At 44.0% G+C, this 10,624-nt stretch overlaps 1 protein-coding gene across 1 annotated transcript in view; it reads left to right on the forward strand.

Moving 5' to 3' along the window:
- The first annotated feature begins 6,431 nt into the window (after positions 1 to 6,431).
- sptlc2a (serine palmitoyltransferase, long chain base subunit 2a) overlaps positions 6,432 to 10,624 on the forward strand; it is an 18,881-nt gene continuing 14,688 nt past the window's right edge. The window contains exons 1-5 of the mRNA XM_035532964.1: positions 6,432 to 6,690; positions 7,950 to 8,144; positions 8,915 to 9,069; positions 9,388 to 9,536; positions 9,806 to 9,930. Coding sequence (XP_035388857.1) covers positions 6,562 to 6,690; positions 7,950 to 8,144; positions 8,915 to 9,069; positions 9,388 to 9,536; positions 9,806 to 9,930 — 753 coding nt within the window. The 5' untranslated portion in view covers positions 6,432 to 6,561. The remainder of the gene's footprint in view (positions 6,691 to 7,949; positions 8,145 to 8,914; positions 9,070 to 9,387; positions 9,537 to 9,805; positions 9,931 to 10,624) is intronic.

The following is a 10,624-nucleotide window of genomic DNA, read 5'->3' on the forward strand; positions in this document are numbered from 1 at the left end:
CTTTTACCTTAAAAACCATCATTTCAGAAACTAATTAGGGGACATTAGCTTCGCAAACTGGGGAAAAATTGCATTTGCTGTGTTATTGTTGTAATCACGGCCATTACCAGTAATTGCTGGTGCGGTCAGAATGAGACACAGGACACAGGCTATGGGAGCGGGTCCATGCTGTTGAAGCCCCGCCCCGTGCCCAGACCTTGAGGTTTAGCTCACTCTCGTTCACAGGCCTTAAGTACACAGTGACATGTCAGTCTGTCCTCCTGTCTTTCTGGTTTTTATTTTGTTTTGTCTGTCTTGGCTCATTTGTTCATTGGTGGATCTGCTTCAAATACATTTAAACTAATTTTACTAAAGAAAAAAAAAAAAAAGAATGACGGATATTTCTGTGAGGAATAAGTGCTTTAAAAGCTCACTCTGCTGTTTTTTTCCCGACCATTTAATTACATGTAGCCTTAGCTTCACTACCTTAAGACCGTTTTGTCCAGTGAAAAGCTGTATAGTTGTTACAGACAGAACGCTCGCCATTTTTGTTCTTTAGAAACATGAGACATCATGCCAAAACAGAATGTGCAATGTCCTCATATTCTTTCTGCAAGCTCCCATTAAAACCCTTAGAAAAATCATAAATGTTCTCCGTTTTCATTGTGGTTGTGGTTTCGTTTCCCAAGGTCCTCTGATAGGTCTACACAGCTGTATGCAGAGGACCTGTTCAGTTTAATGACAGTCCAGCCGCATATGCTGTTTCAACTCTCAAAATGCTGTTTATCTCCAGAAATACTGTTATATTCAAGATTTGGGAACATCAGGAACATTGTAATATTTAAGAAGATTCAAGAATATGATAAATATTGTATATTCAAGGAGCTTTAAGCACCTCAGGAATGTTATGTTCGAGAATATTTAAGAATATCAGTCATGTGTTTATTACTAGAAATTGGTCACTAGGGAGGCGTGATGAGGTGTCTGTCAGACGCTGCAGTCCTGACTGTGGGCACACGGTCCTACTAGGCAGGGCGAAACCTCTGTTTACAGAGCTACAAACAAATCCCCACTGCCTTTTCATCCCAGTGTCATTTATGATTACAGGAGGCCTCACATTATCACACCCTTTGTTGTGTTCATCATTCTGACACAATGGACTTCATGTCATGAGTAAAAATCCCCCCCCTCCTCTTTCTCTCTCATTCTCTCTGCCTTGTTCTCTCTCTCTCTCTCTCTCACCCATCTCTCCTGCCATGGTGAAAACTGTCTCAGATTAGGTGAGCTGAACGCCGAAGCGCAGCAGAGAGCACCAGCTGCCGTTGTTATGGTGATGAGCACTTTCAGCAGGCAGAACCACAGGCTTCCTGGTGTGTTGATTATGGGCCATTATGTTATTTGCTCCGACATTGTTTTTAATTGGCCTGCCCTTGTTGCCATGGCAGCAGCAGTGGGGATCTGCTTTTCGGTGGGGGGGGCCTTAGGTCTTTGCAGCTCACTGCCATCCGATGTGCTGTTTACCAACGGCCCGGCCGGACACTGTGGTCAGTGATGAGACCTGAGACCTGTGAACTGTGAAGGGCTACTTGCCTCACCAAGGTCGGGGTGTGTGTGTGTGTGTGTATGTGAGAGAGAGAGAGAGAGAGAGAGAGAGAGAGAGGAATTCTCTACCTTCACTTGGGGCCCTTCTGTGTGCACTGATAATGCAGAGCTTCATCAGCATACTGTAGTGGTCATTTGCTCTGCTTCCGGCAGACCCAGACTACCTTCCCACTAATGATTACAATTTAAACAGACTGGAAGCTTTAAGGCTCCAGCATACGGTCAGATAGCATGTTTGTATACTAGATTTGTTTGATTTTGTGAGGAATTTGTTTAGCTAAACAACTGTTCGTCTTACAGTGCATAGTCCATGTGAAATGCAGCTCCTGAAATGTAGTGGAAAAATTAAACGGGCAGAAACGTAAAGGGTGTTTGTTTGTATTTTACTAAACCTTTGCTGGGGCTTTGAGTGCTGAAGAACTCTGCTATTCTCTCTCTCTCTGTGTCTGTCTCTCCCTTTCTCTTGCTGTGTGCTGTGGCAGCCTGTAATTTTTCTTTTTCAATCACTCTTGCTCCCATGGCAACTCTGTCTGCTGAGGCAAGCACTGTAAATTGTTCTAGGACCCCCATAATTGAACCAGTTAGACAAAGTGAGAGTTGCACTTACATATAGTGTTACGTTATGGCTTATGTCTCTATCTCATAGTAGAGTCATTGTATCTTACATACTACATTTTTCTGACTCAGCATAAAAGAAACCTGTTTTGCAACAAATTACCTACCATCAAAAACTTAGAACTATGCAGATATGTGTTACATGTTAAATGAATTCTGCTTTGTGTTGATAATCATCTAATTTATGAGCTGGTACTTTTTCCCTAGTCAGTAAATCCATATCTTAAAACACACAGCAGAATAAGATAGAACAAAACTTTATATGACTTTATATGAGGACACAGATATTAGCTCAATAGAAAGCTTTATTTTTATTATCAAGGATGTTCATGCACCATCATTTTACCTGGAATTCAAATATTTTAGAAAATATTTGAAGGCGTTGTTTTATTCATATCGTATTATTTGTTTTGAGATGTACAAAATATCCATCTTATAAAATTAAGATAGGGGGGCCTCCTCCTCTGGGTCCTGTAGTCCGTCAGTGCCACCTATAGGTCAGGAGGCGTATAACAGAATCTGAGCAGGTGCAGCCTCAGCTGTCTCACGTTCCCCTGCAACAGCAGGCCTAAACTGATAACGCTGAGCGCTCAGTACAGACCACACCAACATGTAACAAATCGTTTACACAGATTATACATACACATGTCTGTGTGTGCGTCCATTTCAACAAATGTGTTGCATTTTGATCTCTTTTCTAAACACACACACACACACACACACACACACACACACAAAATCAAATCCGAAGAAAGAGAAAGAAGTGACTGGAGTGACCCGAGCATTACAGCTTGCTATCTGAAAGCTGTTTTCTGTGACGAGGGCTTTAACAATTCATCAAATGCAGACGAAAGCGTTGCACTGACGACTGCTTATGGTAAGCCAGTTAGTGAGATAGTGAGAACTTGCTGAGATCCTATCTCACTATCTTAGGAGCCGAATGATATCAGTGGTTGGTTATGAAATGTCTTGATTTCACCTGGCAAGGTTGCAAGGAGCTTGGCTACTGCTTCTGCAATGAAAACGCTCTGATGACCCCATTCCAGCCGTGACCTCTGCGACGAAGTGACACTGGAGTTGGGTAAAAGGAGAGTATAACTGGGCCTTGTGACACTTTTGTGTAGAAAGGTGCATGCTGTAGCTATGTCCGTCGGTGACCCACGAGCGTCCCCGCTAACATGGCACCGACGGTCGCGAGGAGGTGCCGTCAGGCCAGTGCAGGGGAACAGCCGTGCACGTTTGCGCGCTTCAATTCTCCTTCCACGCATAATGTCTTAAAAAAAAAAAGAAAAAAAAAAAAGCACGGTTCGAGATGGAAGAGTTTTCATTTTGCGATGTGTCGCATGCGAGGGGGAGGAGTAACTGGCGCTGAGATAAAGGGGGGGGGGGGGGGATACTCATCTTCAGCCATCGCACGTCCCTGTCGGAGCACATTGCCCACTGCGACAGACACAGCACGGTGGTGTCTCCGTCCGCTGTCCACACCCTGGACTCTTATGACCCCAAACGTCTCTGTATTATATTTACAGTGTTAAATGAACTCTTACACTGATCATTTGTGTACAACTAAATGTATATACACATTGCAGCTGTTAGTTCGACACGGTCGGGTTTCACTGAGCGCATGTACAGGTATGTATATGCGTGGTCATGAAATTCAGGCAAAAACTAGAACAGCCAAGGCAGGAATGTAGCTGACGCAAGCCCCGTGCCTGTATCACTGGTGCTTGGATGGGAAATGATGTGGACATTTGTATGACCGCGATGACTGAGTCGCAACTCTCGAATGGAATGAAGACCTGACACATCCATTACACTGGGCCAAATCCACGTGACTGAGGATTGGAGGAAGGTAGAAGACTGAGAGCAGATGGAGGCAGGGCTACATTATGAAGCTGTGACAGCGTGTCTGAGTTGACAGCAGTTTACAGAAGCTGACAAGTGAACAGAGCTGGCATTCAGGAACGTGTGAAAGGGTCGAGTTCGGCTAGCGCACCTTATCATATCCTTCTCCTCCTCCTCACTGCAGCGTGATCTAAGAAAATCAATCTCTCTCTCTCTCTCTCTCTCTCTCTCTCTGCAAATGCAGGTGCTCTGCGTTTTCTCACTCTCCAAGAAGGCGAAACAGTGAGAAACAAGAGGAGCACAGATGTTATCCGGTTCCACCACCACACCTGTGGGGAATGTGCAAAAACAATCAACAAAATCTCTTTGAAACTTCTGCTTGCGCTGCACCATGGAGGAGGCACGGAAAAGCAAGGGCTCCCCTGCTGGTGTCCCAACGCGCACACGGCCCCCCCCCCCCAGACCTGTTTTAGTCCCATCAGCCCCATACCTCTTATCTCTGCCTTCCAGATGCACATTGGGGGAGAGGCTCCATGATTAGGTGGCGAGATCTCAGACTCCGATCGCTTTGGTGCGTTATCTCCCCTGACACCAATCTCCTTGAGTGACATTCCACCCGAACGGTTATATAAACCCGAGTCCAGGATCAGCGTGACTAGTCGATGCACCAGGAGTGTGGGGAGAGGGGGACTTTCAGAGCCGCCGAGTACACGGGGCGAGTGCTTCCCCCCTTTTCTCTGGCCTTGTTTCTCTTTTTAATGAAACTTGGAGCTGCTTAGTGAGGATGAAGGAGAGAGGAAGATAAAGAGTGTGTTTTCACTGTTTCGGAAGAGACCCTTGGCTGAGTAGTTACAGCCACGTTCGGGACGGAACAGTGGGAGGTGAGATAGCTTCTAGATGAAAAGCTTTGCACAAGCAGTTTTAGATGTTGTAGGACTTAAGTGGTACCTTGCATGAAAATTAAGATCCATTCTGAGTATTAGATGCGATTATCTTAAAGGTATAAGTATACATTTTACAACATATAAGGATTTGTATATGCTTCTTTTATTTATTACAATTTAATATCGGTGTAACATTTAGAAATGTATGATCCCAGGAAGTTGACTGAGCCTTGGAATCACATCCTGTGAATCACATTCACACATGAGGTTATAATGTCTTTTCAGCAAGACCAGCAGCCTAAAATAGACACATTTTAGTACACAAATAGAAAAATAATGGCAGTCATCGTTTAATACATGCAAAGCTAAACAGCCTTATCTTGCCTTGGCAGCAGGAGAATGTGTTATTTTCTCATCCAGGCCTTTCTCCACCACGATCACACTGACAATGAACCCATTATGTTAAAACAGGGACTACCCCCCAAGGGATGGAGGTTGGTTTGGGCCTGGTAAATTAGACGCATGTGCAGGCAGGGGGATTTAACTGTGGATGGTGCATTTGCTAGGGGGGCAGCAGGCCTCTAACCCCACGGGGCCTGGCCACCGTGAGGCGCAGCTCCATGCTGATGGTTACGGCCGCTGGTAAGGAAACCGCCAGAATGGTGATGTTAGGGGGCCGCCCACAGGTTCTCCGCGCTCACTTCAGCCTGCAGGTCGCCAAAACGTCCAAATCACGTCACGCGGTGCTGCGGTCAGGCGATTCCACGTTAGTGTTTTATGGCTGCTGCTTCTTTCTAGCTAGAACTTGCGCCGGGTTTAAAATCTTATCAGTGCAGGTATGATATAATTAGGATAATATGAAGGATTTTTACACCAGTCAACGAATAGAGAAGAGAAGGTATAATGCGTAGCGATTCGGATCATCTTTGCAGATCTTTGAAATAATTACCCCATAAAAACAAAATTACTTTATTCATCCATTCAGTAATCAAAAATTAGCAAAAGGGTAATATTTCTTGAAATTGTAACTCATCTTTTTACATTAATTTTACATGTATTTATTTAATTTTTTTTTAATTTACTTTGGAATATTTTAGGAATACATGTTTTAGGCGTACGATTGCACCATTTTGGATATAGCGTGCAGGTGTGCGTTACGTTAAATGTAGGACGTCCCGAATGTTTGCTGGCTTGAGGTTACTCGCGTTCATCGCAGCACTTCCTAAAACCACACCCTGCCAGAGTCTGGCACCGAAAGGACACATCAACCACGCCCACCTTGAAAAAAGCAGTAACCATTGGCTAATTTCGGCTACCATGGGCGTTGATTTCTCTATGAAACCGACACACCAACCACGCCCACATCAAAAAAGCAGTGCAACTATTGGCCGTCTTCGGTTACCATGAGCGTTGAACATTAACCACGCCCTCACTGAAAAATCAGAGGAACCATTGGCTACCTTCGGTTACCATGGGCGTTGATTTCCGGTATGCAGAGGCTGGAATTTCAGGTTGGTCGTCGTGGGTTCAGCGGCTGAGGGAAGTGTAACTGCCCTGGCTTTACAGCACAACTTTACCTCGTATCCTTACCTCGGTCTTCGGGTGTGGAATTGCATGTCTTTTATAGCCACCGAGTATGACTGAGAGCGCTGCGAATAAGGAGGCCGACGGCGATACATGTCACCGCGTGAAACCGGGAAGAAACGGCACCGTGAGGAACCGCCAGTACCGGCAGCCGAAGTCCTGCTGTCTCGACGAAGCGAAGGTCGGGCCCGTTGTTTTGACTCGGTTCTGAATGGACAGACGGTCACCTGTAACGTACAGCTAGCGGGCGGTTACTTGTAAACAGTACATATCAGCCGTCCTCTTGCTTTCTAGTCAGCTCCGTTACACCCGCGCCTTAACTCAGGATCCATAATGGGACCGTCGGAAAGTTAGACAGCTCGCTGAGTAAATAAATGGACACGTCTCTATCCACTCACCTGATCCGAAACGTGTTTATCAAGCTTGGTGCGAACGGAGTGGCAAGCAAGTGATCTGAAGTTTGGAAGTTAGTCTGTTTGACAGTTAGCGATCTGACCCAGCTCACTGGAAGCTGATCCAGAAACTTGGCCAGTTGAGTGGACTGTCGGTATTCATACACGCTTGGGATTAAAACGTGGTTAGGACATTTGCACGTTTTAATTCAGAGGGCCTGACCGGTGTTCGTCCACAGTTATCTCAGTAGTGGTGCATTTAAATTATTCCACTGAATTTCTCCTAGACATGTTAAAAAGTTTAGGTGTGCTTGCATTGTGTATAAAAAATAGCAGGTCTGGCTACATGATCTTAATCGAAAATCTTTATTGTGGCTGCTCAAGGTTTCAGTATGCTTTTTCCTAGACCTTTCAATGTCTGTGGATTTGCCTGTTAGTATCAGGCTGCATCATGTGATTATCACATTATCTACTTGTAACTTCCGTGTATCAGTGTGTCCCTTTTTTTTTAAAACCCCACCATACTTTACATATAATGGACTGTTTGCCATGTCAATGACCCAAAGCTCACTGCAGTTCACACACATGACCCTTTGCTAGTCTGGGTTTTGTTAGGGGTGCGACTAGTCATGTGTGACCCCAAGACACACGGTTTTGAATTACTGGCTTAATGTGAAAGGCAAGACACCTTTATTTTTTTTATTTTGTGCTGACACCGTCCGAATAAGACAGAAGTTCACGATTCTTACAGACATTCTTATGAAGGAATAGGATGTAAGGAAGTAAGGATGCAGGAAGCAAGCCCAACATCCATGTTGTTAGATTAGTAGATAAGGCTGGTTTAACTAAAGAAAGTTATATGTTGCTGAATCACATGCTGTGGCCCAGTGGTGCACTTTACCCACAGTTATGGTGAGACTTGTGATTTCTACCTCTTATCTACTCTAATTACCCCCATGCCCCCACATGTTTCAGAAACACAAGTTAAAGATTGCTGGGTACATTTAATGCAGTAAATTTTATAAACAGACAAACACTTTGCCTACAGGTTCACCAGAAGACGTGCAATGGCGGGCTGTATGGCAGGCCTTTCATTGAATCCTTTGAAGAGACTCCCATGCTGTTGGCCGTGCTTACGTACATGGGATATGGCATTCTTACTGTCTTTGGATACCTGAGAGACTTCCTCAGGGAGTGGAAAATTGAAAAGTGCCACATTGCCAGAGAAAGGGAGGAACAAAGGGTAACATCATCACTTTTTTAAATCATAAAGGGAAGAAAACAAGAAATGAGCTTTTATTTTCCCCTTACTTGTCTTTAGTGTAGTGGGTCTATATGCTGTAAATAAAGGGTTATTTAAAACTGCTTTGGGTGCAGTAACTTACTGGCAAAGAGGAAGGAGGAAATTTATCACGGGGAGGAAATTGTGCTGTTTTTGTTTCATGCTTAGCCCGCAAGTCCTGAAGATTGCTTTTCATTGATATGAAAATTGTTTTTGTTCTGTGTGTGCGCACGTGCGCATGCGTGTGTGTGTGTATGTAATTATAAATGTTATACATGTGTGTATGTGTGTATATGTATATATATATATATATATATATATATATATATGTATATGTGTATATATATATATATATATATATGTATATGTGTATATATATATATATATATATGTATATGTGTATATATATATATATATGTATATGTGTATATATATATATATATATGTATATGTGTATATATATATATATATATGTATATGTGTATATATATATATATGTATATGTGTATATATATATATATATGTATATGTGTATATATATATATATATGTATATGTGTATATATATATATATATATGTATATGTGTATATATATATGTATATGTGTATATATATATATGTATATGTGTATATATATATATATATATGTATATGTGTGTATATATATATATATATATGTATATGTGTATATATATATGAGTGATTGACATTTGTTCTTTTCCTTCTTCAAGGATTTTGTCCCACTGTATCAAGACTTTGAGAATTTCTACACCCGCAATTTATACATGCGCATTCGCGACGGCTGGAACCGGCCCATATGCAGTGTTCCCGGGGCCAAGATGGACCTGGTAGAGAGGGTTTCCCATGACTACAACTGGACCTTTAGGTGAGGGGACCTGGTCTAGAGGGTTTCCCATGATTTAACTGGACCCTTGGGTGAGGGGACCTGGCTGGCAGTCGAAAGCCAAGTGGGTGGGTGCTCTCAGCCCCTCTAGAGGTTTGTCCTGTACCATCCTTCGATATAACAGATGGCGTAAGCCAAAGGCGGCGGGTGCTGGAGAGTGCATGCGCTGCACAGGTGCTGGAGAGGTCAGTGAGAGGCTTTGCTCGTGGCTGCCGAGAAAGGCAAGGTGGAGTTGTTTGCACGTGTCGCAATGTGCCTTTCGTGCGTGGTTGCCTAATGCCGGGCTTCTCTCTCTCACAGCTACACAGGCCGTGCGGTGAAGGACGTGGTCAACATGGGCTCGTATAACTACCTGGGCTTCGCCGAGAATGCGGGCCCGTGCACCAACGCGGCGGCGGCGGTCACTCTGAAATGCGGGGTTGGAGTCTGCAGCACCAGGCAGGAGATGGGTGGGTGCTCACAAACCCTAGTACCAGCAGACTGTAGCGCTATGACATAACCCCCCCCCCCCCCCCCCCATACATCAGTGTGATTAAAAGACATACAATGTCTAACATTAGTCCAAATGGGCTTAACATTTGCAGGCTGCAAAGTTCTGACGTTTTATGGTATTAAGCCAAGAAAGTGTCGGGGGTGGTTGTTCTTGGACAGCACAGCCTAAGACACATGAGCACAGATGCTCTGGAATAACTATACCGCACCCCCTCTGTTTGTTTAGGCAACCTGGACAGGCATGAAGAACTGGAGAAGCTTACTGCCCGGTTTCTAGGCGTGGAAGCAGCCATGGCTTTTGGGATGGGGTTTGCTACCAATTCCATGAACATCCCAGCGCTCACTGGGAAGGTACTCTTCACAAACGCAGACTGTCATGCTACGCTTTGTCTCACTGTCAGTATTGCCTCACGTCCAAATCGTAGGACGCTCCCTGCAGACAGCCGTTTTTCAACAGGAAACACGTCGACATCCTTCAGGTTGAATAAGCTGCCAGTGAAATCGTAAAGATCAGTAAATGTTCAAACAGCATATGGTCTCGTTACTATTTCATGTCATCTAAATACACAAACACACGTTATATACAGTGTGTTTATACGTGTAGTACAAAGTTCTCTACAGAATATGTCCACAGTCATAATCAAATCAGGAAGATTTCACATTTATATGCACACTGTGATTTACACGCGGTGACCCGACTCAGGTCCCTTAGTGCCGTGTTTTGTGACTGACACTAAACGCACTAAAAATCAGCATCGCACTGCAGTTATGGGGAAGGGGAACACACACTCCATGCAAACTGAAACTACGACAGATGCAATTTCAGAATCATGAAATTTGAAAATCATAAGTGTTTTTTTCTGTACACTTTTGATCTTCATCCCCTTCTTTTAGCCAGCGAGTGTGGGAGGTTGTTTGGCACAGCTGGGATTCAGCTGCTTGGGTCTGAAACTGAGGAGCACATCTCTGTACTTTTATCAGGGTGGAGCCTTCAAGGATTGCAGTCCTTTTTTATTTTTTAGGAATACTTTTCAGTCCTAGGGTC

This window comes from Electrophorus electricus, chromosome 13 (assembly GCF_013358815.1).
Source record: "Electrophorus electricus isolate fEleEle1 chromosome 13, fEleEle1.pri, whole genome shotgun sequence".
In the NCBI taxonomy this organism is placed as follows: domain Eukaryota; kingdom Metazoa; phylum Chordata; class Actinopteri; order Gymnotiformes; family Gymnotidae; genus Electrophorus; species Electrophorus electricus.